The sequence below is a fragment of the Heloderma suspectum genome, chromosome 1 (assembly GCF_057233095.1).
Source record: "Heloderma suspectum isolate Gila_16-S chromosome 1, 16-S_ref, whole genome shotgun sequence".
NCBI lineage: Eukaryota > Metazoa > Chordata > Lepidosauria > Squamata > Helodermatidae > Heloderma > Heloderma suspectum.
Window position 1 is genome coordinate 140,716,390 of NC_139458.1, and position 18,232 is coordinate 140,734,621.

The 18,232-nt window shown below is 44.5% G+C and overlaps 1 protein-coding gene and 1 long non-coding RNA gene across 2 annotated transcripts; both read right to left on the reverse strand.

Annotated features, from left to right (window-relative positions):
* Positions 1-1,370: 1,370 nt before the first annotated feature.
* Positions 1,371-3,391, reverse strand: LOC146358160 (uncharacterized). Its single transcript, XR_014783817.1, has 3 exons — positions 3,167-3,391; positions 2,696-2,976; positions 1,371-2,356 (listed from the first exon to the last, which is right to left on the reverse strand). It is a non-coding gene; the product is annotated as an uncharacterized LOC146358160 (long non-coding RNA).
* A 402-nt stretch (positions 3,392-3,793) lies between these two features.
* On the reverse strand, positions 3,794-14,242 carry CHURC1 (churchill domain containing 1). The gene is made up of 4 exons (XM_084804599.1): positions 14,145-14,242; positions 11,051-11,186; positions 8,303-8,373; positions 3,794-5,833 (listed from the first exon to the last, which is right to left on the reverse strand). The coding sequence occupies exons 1-4, from the start codon at positions 14,181-14,183 to the stop codon at positions 5,741-5,743; spliced, it is 339 nt and encodes a 112-aa protein (XP_084660725.1). The 5' UTR covers positions 14,184-14,242; the 3' UTR covers positions 3,794-5,740.
* Between the last annotated feature and the right edge of the window lie 3,990 nt (positions 14,243-18,232).

An 18,232-nucleotide genomic window follows, 5' to 3' on the forward strand; every position in this document is an offset into this window, starting at 1 on the left:
TCCAGATTGTTGTATCCCATAATAAAGTGATTAAGGGTGCAATCTTATGCATGTTTAGACAGAAAAATGTCCTACAATTCCCAGCATTCTCCAGCTAGCCATGCTGACTGGGGAATGCTGGGAGTTGTAAGACTTTTTTTCCTCTCAAAATATGCATTAGGATTGTACCCTAAATGAGAGTTCTAGCTAGCTTAAACTATAGAATTGCTTTAGTCTTATCAATGACTTAAATCCAAAAGGATTCAATTAACAGCGTTTCCGTATCTTATGTCCCAGAACTGCTTGTGAACAAGCATTTAGTTTTCAAAATGCCTATATTCAACAATGTTTTGAGGAGAGCCAATATTATTTACTCAACTTTTTGTTGAGCAAGCCTGAGGCCATGATATATGGTTAATAATGGAAGGGCAACCTTCTATTGTAACTATATAAGGTTATATCCCAAGTCCTGAAACCAACTGGTTCTTAAAAACAGTCCATACCCTATTTGAGGTCACCCAAAATTATTTAAGGGTGCAATCCAATGCATGCTTAGACAGAAAAAAGTCCTACAACTCCCAGCATGCCCCAGCCAGGGTGGCTGGGGCATGCTGGGAGTTGTAGGACTTTTTTCTGTCTAAGCATGCATAGGATTGCACCCTAAGTCACCTTTCGAGAAATCGCAAAATCAGTAAGGGACTTAGTATTTTTAGAGGTTCAGAAGAGACTAGCAAATTAGGGCCCAATGTCTGGAATATGCATAGTAATATCTGATGCTACTGAGATGCTGCTCGATGAATATGACAATGGAACCAATTCCCTAGGGAGGTAGTGGGCTCTCCCACACTGGAGGCCTTCAAGATGAGGCTGGACAGCCATCTGTCAGGGATGCTCTGACCTGAATTCCTGCATTCAGCAGGGGGTTGGACTCGATGGCCTTGTGGGCCCCTTCCAGCCCTACCATTCTATGATTCATAAAATTAATGCTAGGGACGTCGGAGAAATCCGCAACCAAACCAAAGGAGTTCAGATTTTCATGAATCTCACCTGCAGATTCCACAGTGGACCAGCTTTTCCACTGCTGGGCAGATTCTGCAGATTTGCAGAGCTGTTTTCTAGCTTTCCTGAATTTTTGCAGAAATGTCATTGTTAGAAAAGTATGCAAAATTTAAAAACCTGGCCAAAAATGTGTATTTCCCCCATAGGTTAAACTGTGAAAATGTATATTTCAGGGGGATTCACACATTTTCGCATGGGCGAGTTTGCAGATGTGAATCTGTGCAAATTCGGAAACAAAACAAAATTCCAATTCTGTGGCTGGGCAGTCAACGAAACATGCCTGACAATCCACAAAACGCGGTTGGAATGGATTTTACACACTCCATACATCCGTAATTAATGCATAGCTGTATTGCAAATCTGTAAAGGAATAAAGCTGATTGTTATGGTTAAGCAGCTGACATAAGGTTAAGACCCCCGAATTAGCCCACCTTTCCCACCAGATGTTTCTGGGTGATGTAGGTCCGGATCTTTCCCAGTCTAAGTGTGGACTGAAATGAAAAAGAGGTGCAGTATCCATCCAGGCCTTTTTGTCTGCTTACATGGCTGGACTATACATAGCTGGATAACTGTAATGCTGTCTAGCTAACATGCCCAGCATTCGTGCTAGTGTACAAATCAAGAGAACTTTGCTCTTGCTCTTGAATGATGGTTATTCAATACAAATGGTAGAAACTCTACCTAACCTAGGGAAAGACCCAGGCAACTGAAATTCTAGGATTCATGCAATCTACTTCGCTAACTTCATGCTAAATTATCATGCATAATTTGTATGTGCTAAAAAATACAAAATCTCAGCAATACCAAATTCTTCCTCATTCTGCTTTTGCCCTGCTAGTTGAACTCAGATGAGCCCATGCTCTTGTGTTGCTATTTTTCTTTCCATCCTTTGTTCACAGCACAAACTCTGAAACTTGCTCTATTCTATTCTATTCATACATATTCCAGGAAACATTCAGAAGCTTCTGCCGTTTCATAACAGCATATCATTCTTACATCACAGAATCTAGGGTAGGAAAAAAGAATGTCAACTGTCCCAGTCTGAGATTTGGATTTCAAGGGCAAGCACCTGGCATCCACTGCAGAAAAGCTGTGCTGGTTTCATGAATTCTGCAGGCAGTTGAAATGTCTGCAGTTCTGTTTATCATCCTCTCTTCATCTGACAGTGGCAGACTGCAGCATCCCCATTGCTGGCACTCTCCAACCAGCAAGTGAAGGCTGGCCACACAGGTAAAACATTTCATCAGTGCTGAATCACTCTCCGAACTGCCCGGATAAACTAGACGACACTGTGAGGCTGGCACGGGTGGCGATACTGCTGTATGAATAAGGGATAGGCAAAACTGAACATGTGTAAACAAAATGCCTTTTCCTTCAGGACGTGTTAGCCTGACATATATGGGACCTACGTAGGAGATTCACAGCTGCTGGGGCTTACGATCATTGGTGCAGAGACATCCTGCTTCATTGCAGCTATCCTGTGCCTGCTGCCTTAGCAGCGATTCTCCCATTCTCTATGCACACACCCAGCATATGCAACCAACCCACTCCAGAGCCAGTCGTTTTTTTGCAGCACAAGCAGTACATCTTTGCCGTGTACAGGCGATATACGTTACAGAAGTTTAGTTTTGACTGCAAAGAGAAGGAACAACCTTACCAGTTCTAGATGTTCCCAGACAGGATATTGCTTTTCTATATCCAATTTTTCCTGCAGATAGGCATCTCTATTAGCATGCTGGAGAGAGCAAGGCCAGCTTTTGCAAACTGGGTCAGCCGCTCGATGCAATGTGACTCCCCTTAAAAGCATGGCCCATTCTTAACAGGAGTCACGTTGCTAAACAGATGAAGAGGGAGATTCGACTCTCTCCTAGTCCTGTCACTCTCCGACTGTATGACCTTGGGAGAGTCGCTGCTCTTGAGGTACAGCGTATCTGAGAGCTGTGAGACAAGAATAAGGATGGAAGGCATGTTGTGAGACAGGAACAAGGTATGGCAGGGTTATATAGAATATAACAAGACTCAGTTCTTCAGAGGACCATTACTTTCAATGCACCTCTTGCACTGTTGAATGAATGGGGCAACTTCTGTTGTCTTCTTCACACACTTCAGAGTACCAAGGCCTACTTACCATAATTGCAACACCATATTTAGTACCAAGTCTCCTTCAGCAGGGATGGCATGAAAAAGCAGACTGAGACCCTCCTCCACAATTTTTGATTCACTGCCACCCAGAACTATTTCCCTGAAGTGCTAAAGGGAAAAAAAAACACACCATGTAGGTCTAATGGGCTGAGGCGGAAGGCTGGGTCTAGCAGGCTCCTCTTAGCTTGAAAAATAAATAAATCTATGAATCTCATTAGAGACTCCATTTTGTCAGGCCTTCCAGGAATTAAAATCAATATGCATCTTTTATGATAACTGGCCCAAGAAATGAACACTAAGCAACAAGGACAGATGGTTTCCTCTGGAGAAAGGAAAGTGATATGCTGAAGGAACTGCTGGCTATGTAAGGCTTTAAAAACAATGGATGCATCCCTGGCTTCTTTACAGTGATTTCAATGGGACAGAAGCATGCTGTGCTCTCTTTCCAATGAAATAAGAAGCAACTTAGACTTGTTTAAGCGTGGCTGCATTGCATCCATTATCCCATCCAACAAGATGGCTACAGGTTATCTTATTTCACTGTAAACTACCAGGACACACTTCAAATTCTCAAACAGGTCTGGTCAGTCAGAACAAATATTTCAACACCATTGGTTTAGATAAAAGATTTAATTAAGAATGTAACTAGAACTGCCATGCTGAATCACATTAAAGGTCCGTGTTATTCAGAATTCCACTTCCAAAACTTGCCATCTGGGCTTTCAAAGCAGAAAATTATGATGATGGCCTCCTGGACTTTACCCCCAACATCTGGTAATCAGGGTCAAGCTGCTTTCATTTACTTAATATGGCTATTAGCCATCGAGAGCCCTGTACTCCATTTTCATGGTCAGCCAGCTTGGTAATGTAAAGATTGACCCGGTCTTGTACTTTGACATCTGTGCAACTACTTTACCATGTACCAAAACATTACCATTACCACAGCAAATGATGGTTGTTCAGACAGTTTGATGACACAATATGACCCTGGGCATGCAACTGCATCACCATGACTCCAGAGCAAGCAACAACCAACTCAACCTACATTCCACCACAGCAGTTTGGTTGTGAAAACTAGCCTTTGGAATGTTACCTACAGCAAGAACAGAAACAAGTGTGCAATCATCCGCCACTACAATCCTGCCGAAAGGACAGATGAAAATGTTGCATTTTCATAGAAACGTTTCTAGAGACAAAAACAGACGTTTCTGCTATATAAGGGATATATACACACACTCACACTCAAGAATGGGGCAGCAACTGAAGAGTTACGGCACTTGACTTGGTTTTGGAAAGGTGCAACTTCACGTTTTTTCCTGGGTCTTGCATCAGATGCTCCCCCTGCCTAATTTCACCCAGCTATTAATAACATCTTAACTAAAGTCACACAGAACTGGCCATGTACCACAGGTACTACGAATGAACTATAGAAGGCTGCTGGGGCCAAATAGCTAAGGATAGGATTATGATCGTGAAAGTAAAGCACTACCATACTTGCTCCAATTTATTAGATATACACATTGATCAGGACCTTGCCTGAGACTGAAAAGGAAGTAATCTGGGCAGTTCTTGCTCACCTATTTTCTTTCCTGCTGAGGATTCATTTCATTCTCTCTCGCTGGCTGTCAACATTCATGCATAAGCCAACTACAAAGCAACATGGGTGCTCTCCTTTGTTTCTACCCACCCCCCAATGCTAGCCAATGATATGTCCTAACAACTAGGCCCTACCTACAACTAGGCTACCAGAGAGGTAAAAGGTTCTTACAACTGGCTTCTATGCCACCTGCAAGTTTAGGGAGCAGGCTATCATGGACAGGTAAGCAACCTTTAAGTCTTGAGGTGGATTCAATAAATTACAGCTGTCAATAGCTTGCGGGGGGGGGGAGTGTCCCTTGCCCCCTGGCAAGACAGACTCACAGCAGTGCAGCCATTTAGATCAGAACAGCAGGGATGTCTCCCAGTTTCTGTCCTAATCGAAGCCTTTGAAGAAGTGAGGTATGATCTTGCCTCTCCTGCCAGCTCTCCATGCTTACTACAGGGCTCAAGGGAGAGGTGGGGTCTTCTCTCACTTGCAGAGAGCTAGGACAGAAACAGCCAAATATACTCTTCCTGCTGTTTCGGTCCTTCTCCAAGACTTTTTAAAAGACCCTGCCTCCTCTTCCAGCCCACCATGCTTGCAAGACATCCGGAGGGAGATGCCAAAACAGTTCTAATATGCAGGAAGTGTTGAAGACAGAAGCAGCAGGCATTTCTCCTGCTTTTGCTGTCCTTCTGCAAAGCTTTCTGCAAGTCAGAAAAGTCTTTTCCTTTTCCGCGTGCCCACTAGCAATCACAGAGGTCTTGAAAGAGAGGTGAGGATTTTTCTTCCGCGGTGCGGGTAGACTTGGTGGAGAGAACAGACAGAAGCTTGATTGGTAAGCCAAGATGATATTTGTTAACCTCTGATTACTTGACTTTCTACATGTACTGAATAGGATTTTGTTTAAATGTCTTATTTCATGACTTGCAGCCGCTGGATACAAATCAACGTGATACAACTGATTAAAAACAAAAAGCTTCAGAACAATGGAGTCATCAGATGAGGATCGTCAGGCAAAACACTGATGGAATCCTCTGCCCTGCCACAGAGCATGCACAGCATGGTGTATTCCTAGAACAAGAGACAAAACATATTTAGCTGGGAGGAGTGAGAAGATATATGCATATTGGCTTAATTAGAGTAATAAATGCGGAGTGCAGAATTGAGCTTTTCTTGACACACAATTCTTGTACATTTTTCTTCCAGCTACAGAGAATACACAGTCTTGACAATTCAGTGCTTCACTCAAACTAACACAGGATAAACTGCAGGAACCAAATGCAGGACATCTTGTGAGGCACAAGGAGCCATTAGCATCCTCCTTCAACAGGAAGCCTATGGGCCACATCAGACCTGCCCAGACTCTGAAGTCAGCTCAGTGAGCTTCTGCACCCCCCACACTCCACCCCATTTCCAACTGCATCTTTTTATCACCTACTTCTAGTAATGCCACGTTTGTGTAAAATGGCGGCTTTTTTTTAAAGCAATGTGCCTATCGTACAAGGACTTTATCTAAAGGAAGCCATGGCAACTGTTTCTGGCAGTCGTTAGGAGCAGCATGTGCTTGGGAACAGGTAACTGTCTGAGGGATAGCGGTTTGGGTGTGCAACTGCCCAGCTGAGCACTGGCCTGGCGTGCTATGGTCCATGGGGTCACAAAGAGTCGGACACGACTTAATGACTGAACAACAGCTGTGCATGAGTCACAAGGGCTAGTGAATTCTCTGGGAGAATGTGAACAGCCTCAAAAGGCCCATATATGTACCCAGCAGAAGGAGACAGAGATGTTACATTGGGTTCTGTCTGGCAGGATGTAAGGAACATACAGTTTTGAATCTGACCAACTGTTTAGAAGACTGTGGTGGTGGCTGGGGATTGTGGGAGTTGTAGTCGAACACATCTGGATGGTGCCAGGGTGGGGAGGCCTGCTTTAGAACCTGGTTCCCTCTCTCTAAGGTGGAGGAAAAAGCTGTGAAGAAAAGTGCTATCACACCTCCTTGGCCCCTCTCAGTCAGTTCAGGGGTGGATGTGTGTGGGCCAGCAAAGGCCCAATCTTCTTCTCTACCTCTTCCCAATCATTACAAAGCGGTTAATCACGTGCTTACCCCTTTACTCAACTGATAATGCCGAAGGGTAATATGGTCAGTCCTCTATGCCAGGGGTGGGCAGACTACAGCCTGAAGGATCTACTTTGTTTTTGTTTTTTACTAGGACCTCAAGGTCCACCAACCAGAGCCAGATGTGAAATGGTGGCTAAAGGGGGGGGTGCACTTCTGTACATTTAGAATTAAGGGCCAGGGTGCCTCTGCACCCATACTCAGCCCAAGAGTTTTTCAGAACCAAAAATGAGTTCAGAGTTCTTTCGTGTGTTCTGCCCAAGGCAACCCAATATGCTTCACAGCAGCACAGAGAAAACCCACAGCCCAGTACAACATGCCATACTGGTAAACAGAAAGGAAATGGCAAGACAATATGGGCCAGTTCACCAGGGATGGCCAGAGGACGTCTCCCATACAATCCAACACCACCATTTAAAACAGGGATCCACCAAGACACACTTGTCTGTGGTCTTTAGAAGTGTAGGCTTGCTTAGCTCTAATGCCCGCAGAGCTGTTTTAATCAACATTAACTGTCACAGTCTAATGGCAGAGACAAATGTGTAATGTTCTTAACCACCCTTCCCCAACTTGGTGCTCTCCAGATGTATTGAACTACAACTCCCATCCACCTAAGCCAGCATGTCCAATGCTCAAGGATGATGGAAGTTATAGTTTGAAACATATGAAAGTTGGGGAAGGCTGTTCTGAACCATCAGCCACTCGCAAATGCCTACTAAGCTGGTATGTGTCCAGTGTGAGATTGATATTAAGTGTAAAAGCCCTCTATCCCCCCACCCCTGTTGTTCACAAGCAACAACTGAAGCCACCAGTTTCCTATGATAATACCAGAATTCGGATACCAGGACTGCCATTTTCTAAACATACATTTACTTAGCAGTACGTAATATGGAAATCAATGGAACTTAGTTCCAAATAAATGCATTTAGGATCAGGATGCAAGAATCCACATCCTCAGCTTATTGAATAATGTATTAATAACTGAGAGCAAATACAGCCACAGCTCACATCAGCTTCGAAGGACTTAAAGCTGTGCTTTTACACTCAGTTCAGATAATGCAAAGATGGACACACCCTCTGATCTCTGAACGACAAGCTATAAATAGCCTAGCCGCTGGAACACATTCTGCAGAGACTACAACCTGTAAGCACATCAGACAAAACACACACATCCTTTAGATTTTTTTTTTCCTAGAGAGATGGGAATTTTTTTTTATTACAGTGACATGCATCACAATTCTATGCATATTCACCCAAACAGAAGTCCCACTATGTTCAATGCGGGCTTAGTCCCAGGTAAGTATGAACAGGACTGCAGCCTAAGTTTCCAAGATTTTTTTCGCCTTAGTGACACAAACGTCAAAGCAAAACAAAAAACGAGCAAACAAGTTCCAGGACGCCAGTGAATGTTACAAGGGGTTTACCTGGTAATCGTCCACTACACTGAAAGTATACTCATGCCTGGCTATCACATGGTGACAATCCTTACATACATCTGAAAAGGAAACCAAGAGATTTAGAAGAACAATCAGCTTACAAAGCAACACCATTTAAGGTTAGTCATGCTGATGCTGATCCAGTCATCCTCATGCCCTGGAACAGAGTTGTGGAAATCAAATCCCTTGTTTCAAAAGACATTCACTGATTTAAAGGGAGTCTACAGACACTTGCTAGACCAGCCATGCAAATAAGTTATGTGGGTGCTCAGCCATTCCCCCCATTCTGCTCTGGTAACACCCAACTCTATTCCCCTAACAGTTATTTTTCCTACTGTGCTCACTTCCCTTTTACTATCACTGCTACTAACTGGAGTGAAAGGAGAAAACTGTGCATATGGAGCTACCATAGCATTGCATTCCGGTTCTCCAATGAGACAGCCATTATGGCAGCTGCAGCAGCAACAGAGGAAGGGAAGTGGGAACAGCAGCGACAAGAGATTGAACAGAGGCGGCAATAAAGAAAAATTGGAGGGGGCAGCAGTGTAGAAACATTATATACATTTAAAATGCTTGGGTAAATTATAATGTATTAACCAGCCATCTAAAGGCTTGCAAAACACCGGGGCCCCACCACTGAAAAAGCCCTCTCCTTAGCAGTTACAGAGCACATTTCCAAAAAGGCAGGGGTGGGAAACCTGTGGCCCTCCAGATGTTGTTGGACTACAACTCCTATAAACCCTGACCACTGGCCTTGCTGGTTGGGACTGATGGGAGTTGGAGTCCAGCAACATCTGGACAGCCATAGGTTACCCACCGCTGCAATAAGGAAGGCACTTGGGAGCAGGGACTCAGCAGAAGATCTTAAGACATGGGTAGGTCACGCAGGTTTCTTCTTCCCAAACAAAGCTGCTAGACTAGGGCTGGGCAACTTGTGGTTCTCCAGATGTTTTGGCCTACAATTCTCATCAGCCCTAGCTGGCATAGCCAATGGTGAAGGATCATGGGAGTTGTAGGCCAACATATCAGGAGGGTCCACACCCAATGTCTGAAACAAAGGGTTTAGCTGCAAAAATGTACAAGCTGTTAAATGCTATGGTTATTGGTAAGGCAGAGGGAGCAAAAATGGCATAGGAAAAAAGGCCTGAATTAAACTATCAGCTCAGAACAGTGGGGAGCACTATGTTCTAAAGCCCCCATGAAGTCTGTGTCAGATAGAGTGAAAGAAAATGAGTTGAAGATGAGGCACAGATGGTGAGTTACACCAGTAAAGCAGAGCTATTTTAATCATGTGACCCCTAGTTGTTGGAGGTGTGGAGCACCCACTGATGCAAAGGTTTTGGGTCCACGTCTTTCCCTTCACCAGTGAGGTCAGATAACAAGATATATTATTTGCAAAACTGGGACTGCTATCGCTTCATATGGACTCTTAATGCACAAATAAGACATAAAGAGCTCCTTAATGTTTTCTGGACAGCAGCTTGGTTGGTCATAGCCACTAACTCAGCAAATCAGCAAATGAACCTTCTCTTATCATATGGAAACAAAACATTTGGGATCTTGCAATAATGGAGAAACTCTCTAAACATCTTCAGGTACAAAGAGGCCAAGGAGAAAATGACAATGTTTTGGAATATGTTATCCATTTATTGAATTTGCTAATGCTGAAAAGAGTACATGCCAGCCTCCTAAGACACACAGAACTCTGTGGTGTAATCTATTAAGATGCTGAGTGATAACTTTATCAGATAATCTTGCTTGTACCGAATACAGATCCTGTGTGATCAGAAAGAGAAATTGACTTGCATGTGGTATACTTAAATTTGTTACTGTTCATTGTTACTTTGATTTTTTTTTTAAAGAGGGCCCACTCCCTGTGCTAGACACACAACTATTTTATTTACATTTTGTGAAATTAGGCAATTAACCATACAATCTTATGCATGTTTACTTAGCAGTAAGTCCCACTGTGTTCAATGAAGCTTACTCTCAGGTAACTGCATAGCACTGCAACCTTCACCACCATCACCACAATGTTATGCAGTTTCTTAAGAGAACTAAGGCTTTGCCTTTTTTACATCTCTCTGAGATGAATACTTAGTTCTGAGGGATAAACTTAACTCTAAAAGCTCCAGTTCTTGCCACTCCACCTGCCACTTCATCCAAAAGAAATACTACTTCATTCATTCACTGGCATTGCCCCAAAAGACTTCAGTAGCATGCATTACAGTTCTACAAGTTGTAAAGCATCTTGACAGAGATGAGAACGGTGAGGACAGAAACTATTATTGGAAGCTACAGGAAATAAATAAGGAGAAGACTGGTAGTCTGCAGGGAACTGTAGAAACAGATTTCCCCCAAAAGTTAGATCGAGAGGAAAGGAGCATAGGATTTCTGCCTGTCGGCAGCCATAATTACAAGAGGTTCTGGGCATGTGGTTACACTTACAAGAGAAAATTCGTAACTGGAAAAAGTGGGCTCTATCCAATTTCACCAGAGCTCATGCAGCAGGACTTCCCCCTTGTGCCCTCCAAATCTCTTCCCGAGGGCCCCTCAACCCTCCAGAGCAGACCACCTATTTTTAGTGTTAGAGAATGTTTAAAGTTTTTAAAAATTCATCCAACATTGAAACCACTTCTGGACATAATTTTCATCAATAATCTATGGAGGGTTCTGGAATAAGACTCCCCAGCCCTGAACATGTCCACACAAGCAGTAAAGGTTTAGCCTCCTTACGATCATAAGTGATAATTTCCTCTCCATCTTCTTCTTCCATTGCTCTGTTTGTTATCATCACGAAATCCCTCTTTTTGCATTCAATACAACCCACATAGTTCATCAGGTAGGATCCATTCTCCAAGCAGGTGTTACCCTAAAACATTCAGAGGAGGAAAAATATTTGTATACAAAGTGCTCTCTTTACAGAACAGCTTCATTTAATACTCAAATTGCATGGTACATGTGAGTTCTGCAGTTGGAAGTCCCCTTGATATTTTCTCTCTTAAAAAGCAGTATGGGGGTCTAATTCTTTGCCCCTGCACTGATTCTCTTATATCCCATATGGGCAGCTGGGTGCCCATTGCCCCTCCCCGCGCCCCCAATGAGGTAGAAGGTACACAGGGAGAGTCATCCCCATGCACCTTTCTCCACATCTAGACTGTGTTCCTCCCTGACTGCCAAACAGGTATTTGGTGGGCTGGGAGGAGCACAGCCTTTCCCTGCTGGGGTGGAGAGGGATCTATCCCAGCCAGGGGAGCCTCTGAAAGCTGTCACTGGCATGATCCCCAGTTGTAAAGGGCTTTATTTAGTAAATGTATTATCTTGCCATTCCACCACAAATGGTGCTCAAGGCAGCAAATGATAAAATATGAGATAAAATATAGTAGCATAATCAAAAGATAAAAGCAAATCAGCTAAAACACATAATAAAATTAAGAAATAAAAAGCACCCACCAGATGAAACCTGTTTCAGCAAACTGACATGTCAGCTTAAATTTTATTTATTTATTTCATTTCATTTCTATACCACCCAATAGCCAAAGCTCTCGGCTTGTCTAAGCCTTAAAGTCTTGTCTAAATAAAAAGATGTTCACCTGCCTGCAGAAGGATATCCAAGATGGAGCTAGCCTGGCCTCCCTTAGCAAGGAGTTCCAGAGCTTGGGAGCAGCCACTGAAAAAGCCCTCTTTTGCATTCCCACCAAATGTGCCTCCAGTGATTGCAGGATAGAGAGAAGAACCTCTCCTGAGGATCTTAAAAACCAGGGAGGCTCATGTTGGAGAATGTGGTCTTTCAATTATTCTTTATAGGTCATATCTAGAATTTCTAATTGTACCTGGGAACAGTGTGTGTGTGTGTGTGTGTGTGTGGGGGGGGTCTTTTGAGGATGGAGGGCGACAGGCTACGTGCCTGTCCCAACCTACTACCACACGCAGCCCCTGGGGGCAAAAAGGTCACCCACCCCTGCTCTATATAAATACCCCCCTCCTCCAGCTACTATCAGCCATGGAGAGGACAACTAAAAGGCACACATTTTGTGCTCTGTTTCCCTCTCCACAGCTAATAGCAACTTGCGGTATGTGTGTGTGTCTAGGGCTGTGACACAGGGACAAAGGGTCGAGAACCCCTCCCCATCCAAATCACTGCAACCTGCATTTTGGGAAAGAAATAGATGGGGGACATTCCTATCACAGAACTAGTATGAAACATCTAATTTGGCCTTAAGAGGTAATGTAGAAGTTCTTATGAGCTTGAACTGGATCTCGCCATTTCAGATTTCAGGCTAGCCATGAATATTGGGTGACCTTAAGCAAGCCATTGTCTCTGCTGCAGCTCCTGTCTGCTCCCTCTCCCCTGCCCCACAACATGTGGAGCTAATAATATTGGCTTACCTTAGTCCTACTGTACGGACTAAGCTTATACATTTAAGGCACAGTCCTATGCATATTTAGACAGAAAAAAGTCCTAGAATTGCCAGCATAGCTGGCTGGAGAAATGCTGGGAGTTGTAGGACTTTTTTCTGTCTAAATATTCATAGGATTGTACCCATAAATATTATAACCTGCAATCAGTTAATCACCTGCAAACCCCAATGGTAGGCATTCACCGAGTTCAACGATAAAGGTTTTCTGGATTTTTTCCACCTAGTGTTCTAAATCATTTGAGATATGATTCAGTATGTCCAGATTTCAAGTACATTTGATTTTAAATTTACCCACCATTCAACCCCCCTCTTTACAAATAAATAAACCTGGTGTGTTGTGTGCAAGATATGCTTCCCATGATAGTCACATGGGATGGGGGAATAATTAAAATGTTTGTAATCCACCCAGAGAACATTTGTTTTTGAGCGGTTTAAAAATACAGTAAATACATAAATGTTGAAACTGCTCTATTTGGCTGGTATTGTATCAATTATGTTACAAATTAACATTCCTTTCTTTAGAATTCAAAAACTTCCAACCCCACATCACTGGCTGAGTTCCTCTGATATTACAGAAGCATGGCGAACATTCCACCTGGTGAGATGGAAAGGTCTATCAGTAAACCTGCTGTCAGGAAAGCAGGGGGGGCTAGACTTAAAGGTTTGTGCCTAGTAGGCAGGAAACGGGGTGGGGGGTTTACAGCTGCCACCCAACATATTATAGTTCACTATTCCACCCTAATAGGATCAATCTTCCTCAGCAATGGCTACTAGTCCTGATGGCTATATGCTACCTCCAGTATCAGAGGCAGTATGCCTATGTAGTCCAGTTGCTGGGGAACATGGGTGGGAGGGTGTTGTTGTATTCATGTTCTGCTTGTGAGCTTCCCATGGGCAGCTAATTAGCCACGGTGTGAACAGAATGCTGGACCAGATCTGATCCAGCATGGATCCTATGTTCTTACTTGAATTCCCCACTTTACGCGGGGGATTAGATACCCTACTTTAAGAAACCTCTTTACCCCCTTAAGAAGGCTCCGGGCTGGTTGGGAAAGGACGCTTTACTTTGTAAAAAGAAAGGGAGCGGGGGTGCAGGAAGAGGTCAGACGTCTGTTTCCTCCATTTGATCTGCAAGCTTCCCCACCTCCCATCCCGCCTGTGCGAGAATTGACTGTAGCTCTCCGGAGTGGGTAAGGAAGCAGCACTCTGTACGAGCCCAGAGGCCGAGCCTTGTCTCGTATTTAGCCAACAGCAATGGGCAGGAGGCTATGCGATGGTTTCAAACCACCCAGCAGAGTAAAGGGAGCCAGCCTGACCAGGGGTGGCGTGGCGCGCGCGCGCGCGCTCACTCGCCCCCCCTTTTCGCGAACCTGGGGGAACCAGTCCACGAAGGCGCGAGCTGACCTTACCCGGGACGGGTACTCCGTCTTCACGCAGCCCCCGCACATGTTGCTTCCACTCAGCGACTTCCTGGGCCTTGCGCGTCCCGTGACGCCACACTCCACGCGAGAGGGAGGAAGAAGGAACACAAACGAGACTTCTTCGACCCAGCTCCAAGCATGCCGCTTGGAGCGGGCCGTGGTGGGCGCGCTGGAGGAGCGAGCCCGGGCTGTGGGCGGGGTCTATCGCGTAGGGAGGCGGAGATAGGGGGCGAGGCTTGCAGGTATGTGGAGCGGAGAAGATGATGTAATCCTCCAAGCGATTTGCGCTCTAGGTGGTGGCCCTAAGGCGGCGCCGAAGACTTCTCTAACTGCGGTCCTGAATAACTTGCGCTGTTGCGCCGACAAATCCTGCTTTTTTCAGCTGCGATCTTAAGCCCTTGTTGTTGTTGTTGTTGTTCAGTCGTTCAGTCGTGTCCGACTCTTCGTGACCCCATGGACCATAGCACGCCAGGCCTTCCTGTCCTGCGCTCTCTCCCGGAGCGTGCTCAAGTTCATGTTCATTGCATCGGTGATGCTATCTAGCCATCTCATCCTCTGCCGCCCCCTTCTCCTTTTGCCTTCAGTCTTTCCCAGCATCAGGGTCTTTTCCAGAGAGTTTTCTCTTCGCATTAGGTGGCCAAAACATTTGAGCTTCAGCTTCAGTATCTGTCCTTCCAATGAGCACTCAGGGTTGATTTCCTTTAGGATGGACTGATTTGACCTTGCTGTCCAGGGGACTCGTAAGAGTCTTCTCCAGCACCACAGTTCGAAAGCATCGATTCTTTGGCGCTCAGCCTTCCTTACAGTGCAGCTCTCACAGCCATACGTTGCTACTGGGAAAACCATAGCTTTGATTAGACGGACCTTTGTCGGCAAGGTGATGTCTCTGCTTCTGACTATGCTGTCTAGGTTTGCCATAGCTTTCCTCCCAAGGAGCAAGCGTCTTTTAATTTCATGGCTACAGTCACCGTCTGCGGTGATCTTGGAGCCCAAGAAAGTAAAATCTGTCACTGCTTCCATTTCTTCCCCTTCTATATGCCAGGAAGTGATGGGGCCAGATGCCATGATCTTAGTTTTTTTAATGTTGAGTTTCAAACCAGCTTTTGTATTATAAAAAGTATTTTATAATACTTCTGTATTATAAAATATCTGTGTCATAAATACTGAAAAATGGAGGTGAACTTCCCTTATGTTTTGAGCTGATGAGCTAGCGGCTTCTTCTCAGGAGGTTTTCAAATTGTAATTACCTTTTACTCCCACACGTTGTTTGAGTTTTACTTTAAGTGGAGTTTCCCGGAGCAATTGCAGTGCTCCAACCAAAGCCAGTGTCTGTTGATGAGATTCACAGATGATATTCTCAGAGTTCAGCGAATAGACATTCAGTGCCAGATGTTAATTAAGCAAAAGCAAGTCAAGCAAATCAAAATGCGGAGATTTTAAGCTTCCAAATGCTTGGTTTGAGGTTGATTGGTCACAGTCGTTATTTCTTAGGGGTTATTCTACTCAGTAGTTCAAATTAAATTATGTTGATAATTATGCAACAGCACATTAGTTTTCCTGAAGGACTTGCCATCCATGAGTGATTCATGTGGAAAGTGATGTAATAACTAGAAATGTTTGCAGAGGTAATAAAGCATGCTACTTAAAATAAAGTAGTCCAACATTCCTACCAGCAGTGTAGACCACATGTCAGTTGTGTGACACATTTGTGGACTAATTTGGTGAACAGAGGCTCTGTACTTAAGGGAACTTCTTGGACTCCTATTCTGTAGCTCAGTGGTAGAGCACCTGCTTTGCATGCGGAAGGTCCCAGGCAGTAGTGTAGTGGCAAATTTGGAAGTGCAGGGTCCCTTCATGACAATCACAGCCATGCCCCCTTCTAAGATTGTACAAACTTGTAAGATATGCAGCCTTCAGCTGGGATCCAAAAACAGTGCAGCTGAGAGTAAGGCAGGGGTATTTCAATTGGACGTCTGAGAAAAAATGTGGGGGTGTTAAAATCTTTTTCACTCACACACAAACATTTTAGATTTTCAAAATATGATACTCTGTAGAAGCTTCACCCTCTCAACTCAGCCCTCATGGGCAGATCCCTTCTCATTTAAACAGCCCCCTTGCACACTCCCTTAGCGCCCCAACATTACCCATTAGCCTTTCCCTAAGCTTCTTCATTATATCTCCCCACTCCCCTTCCAACAGAAATGTCTATACACCCAACTGGATTAAACTACACACACACACACACACACACACACACAGAGGTGCAGTGGTAAATTTGGAAATGCAGGAGCTCATTGTGACAGTCTCCAAGGGCAGTCCAAAAATTCCAGGCAGCTGTGTCAATCCATATCAACAAACCAGTTTTCGGAGTTTTCCTCTCTACCAGAAGCACGTCTTTGGTAAAGCGTATCAGCCTTAATTGCCCATTCCAGACCAAGTCATCCCAAAGACTTTGCATTTCAACATGGAACAATATATTGTTGCTTGGAAAATTCCCCCCACAGCTACAGAGAGGGTTGCAGCTAAGCTCAGAGGGAACAGGGAATTCTGAGGGGGGTGGCAGATAACCTCAGAGTTCCTGCTAATGAAAAAGTGTCAGGGTTGCATTCCTGCGAGCCCTGCCTCCAGTACACCACTGGTCCCAGGTTCAATCCCCAGCATCTCCAGGGATGGCTGGAAAAACTCCTGCCTGGAACTCTGGAGAGTCACTGCTCATCAGTGTTGACGATACTGGGCTACGAAGGGTCTGACTCAGTATAAGGCATTTTTCTATGTTCCATGCTTATTCTTTAAAGTCCTAACTAGTGTTAATCAATTGCCAGTTGAGCATGGGATCCCCAAACTCTGAAAATATTGGGTGAATAGGGGGAAATGCTGAGAAGCTCTATATTTGTATTGATAGAACCTGAACTCATGCATCCCTGCCCAAAAAGTATCTGAAGTTAATGTGATCCTCTTAAATTTAAATTAATATAGCAAAGGATGGAACTTCAGGTGATGGCAGCAGACCTGTTTCTTCAAATTAAAGGGTTTTGAAATCAGGACTTTATGTATTTCATTATAACAATAATCAGTAACAGAAATTAAAGAGAAGGATTAAACTAAAAGTAGAACAAAAACTTATTAAAGTTTTGAAAAACATATACAATCTCTTTGCTGTCAGGAACAAAAGAGGCTCAACCAGTCCTCTGTCTATCCATTGTTTCTCCCTCCTGCAACTCACCCTTCCAGGCCATTTTTCCCCTAATGGATTTATTTCTGGTCTTGGAAATGGGGGCAGGGGATTAGCCAGGGGAAGGGCTGGAGCGTTATGTAGGGAAAATCCAGTGGACAGGGAAGGGTTCGCACTTGTGTTAAAGACATGACTCTGCCACCATTATGTGGACTTATTCCATCTTAATGCTCTGATCCTCATACTCTGGACTAAGCCACTTGGAGGGAGCAATCCTACGGCCACTAGATATGTTGTTTTCGGGGAACCGACCTCCCACCACTTCCACGCTGCCTCTGAGGCAACACGGAACAGCCCGGTCCGCCATACTCACAAGAGGAGCATGGAGCGGCCAGAAAGGGGCATGGCTGGGGGTGTTCCGGGGCAGGGAGAGCGTAACTGCCTGTATGACACATCCTGTGTGTCGTACAGCAGCCTCCTTCCCCACTCCATCCTCCCGTGGCTAGACAGCCGCAATCCGCTGTCTAGCTGAAAAAACAGGGCAGGAGAAGTGTGGAGGGAATGATCCCCTCTGTGCTTCTCCTCCCTGCTTTGGATAGGCGGCTGCCTATTTGGTTAGGATTGCTCTCTAAGTCAGTGGGACAATTCCAGAAGAGAATGGTGAGGATAACAGCTTTAACTCTGTTTAAAGCGACATTCTTTACCTTAACCTAGTTGTGAATTTGGCTTTAAGTATTTTGAGTAGTCAATCTATCTTTTAGTAACTAGAGTACTAAAAACGCAATCCTATAATGTCTACTCAGGAGTAGATCTTGTTGGTTTCAATGAGGCTTACTCCCAGGTAAGTGGATATAGACTGCAGCCTAGGAGGGCAAGGTTTCATGCTGTTGAATTGAGATGGAGA

What these genes read in the sequence shown, in the direction of transcription:
- CHURC1 (XM_084804599.1), bottom strand. Translation starts at nt 14,183, where the DNA reads ATGTGCGGGGGCTGCGTGAAGACGGAGTACCCGTCCCGG. An exon ending in AGACGGAGTACCCGTCCCGG is followed by an intron (nt 11,187 to 14,144) that starts GTAAGGTCAGCT and finishes TGAATGTTTTAG; the next exon opens with GGTAACACCTGCTTGGAGAA. An exon ending in GTGTAGTGGACGATTACCAG is followed by an intron (nt 5,834 to 8,302) that starts GTAAACCCCTTG and finishes CTCTTGTTCTAG; the next exon opens with GAATACACCATGCTGTGCAT.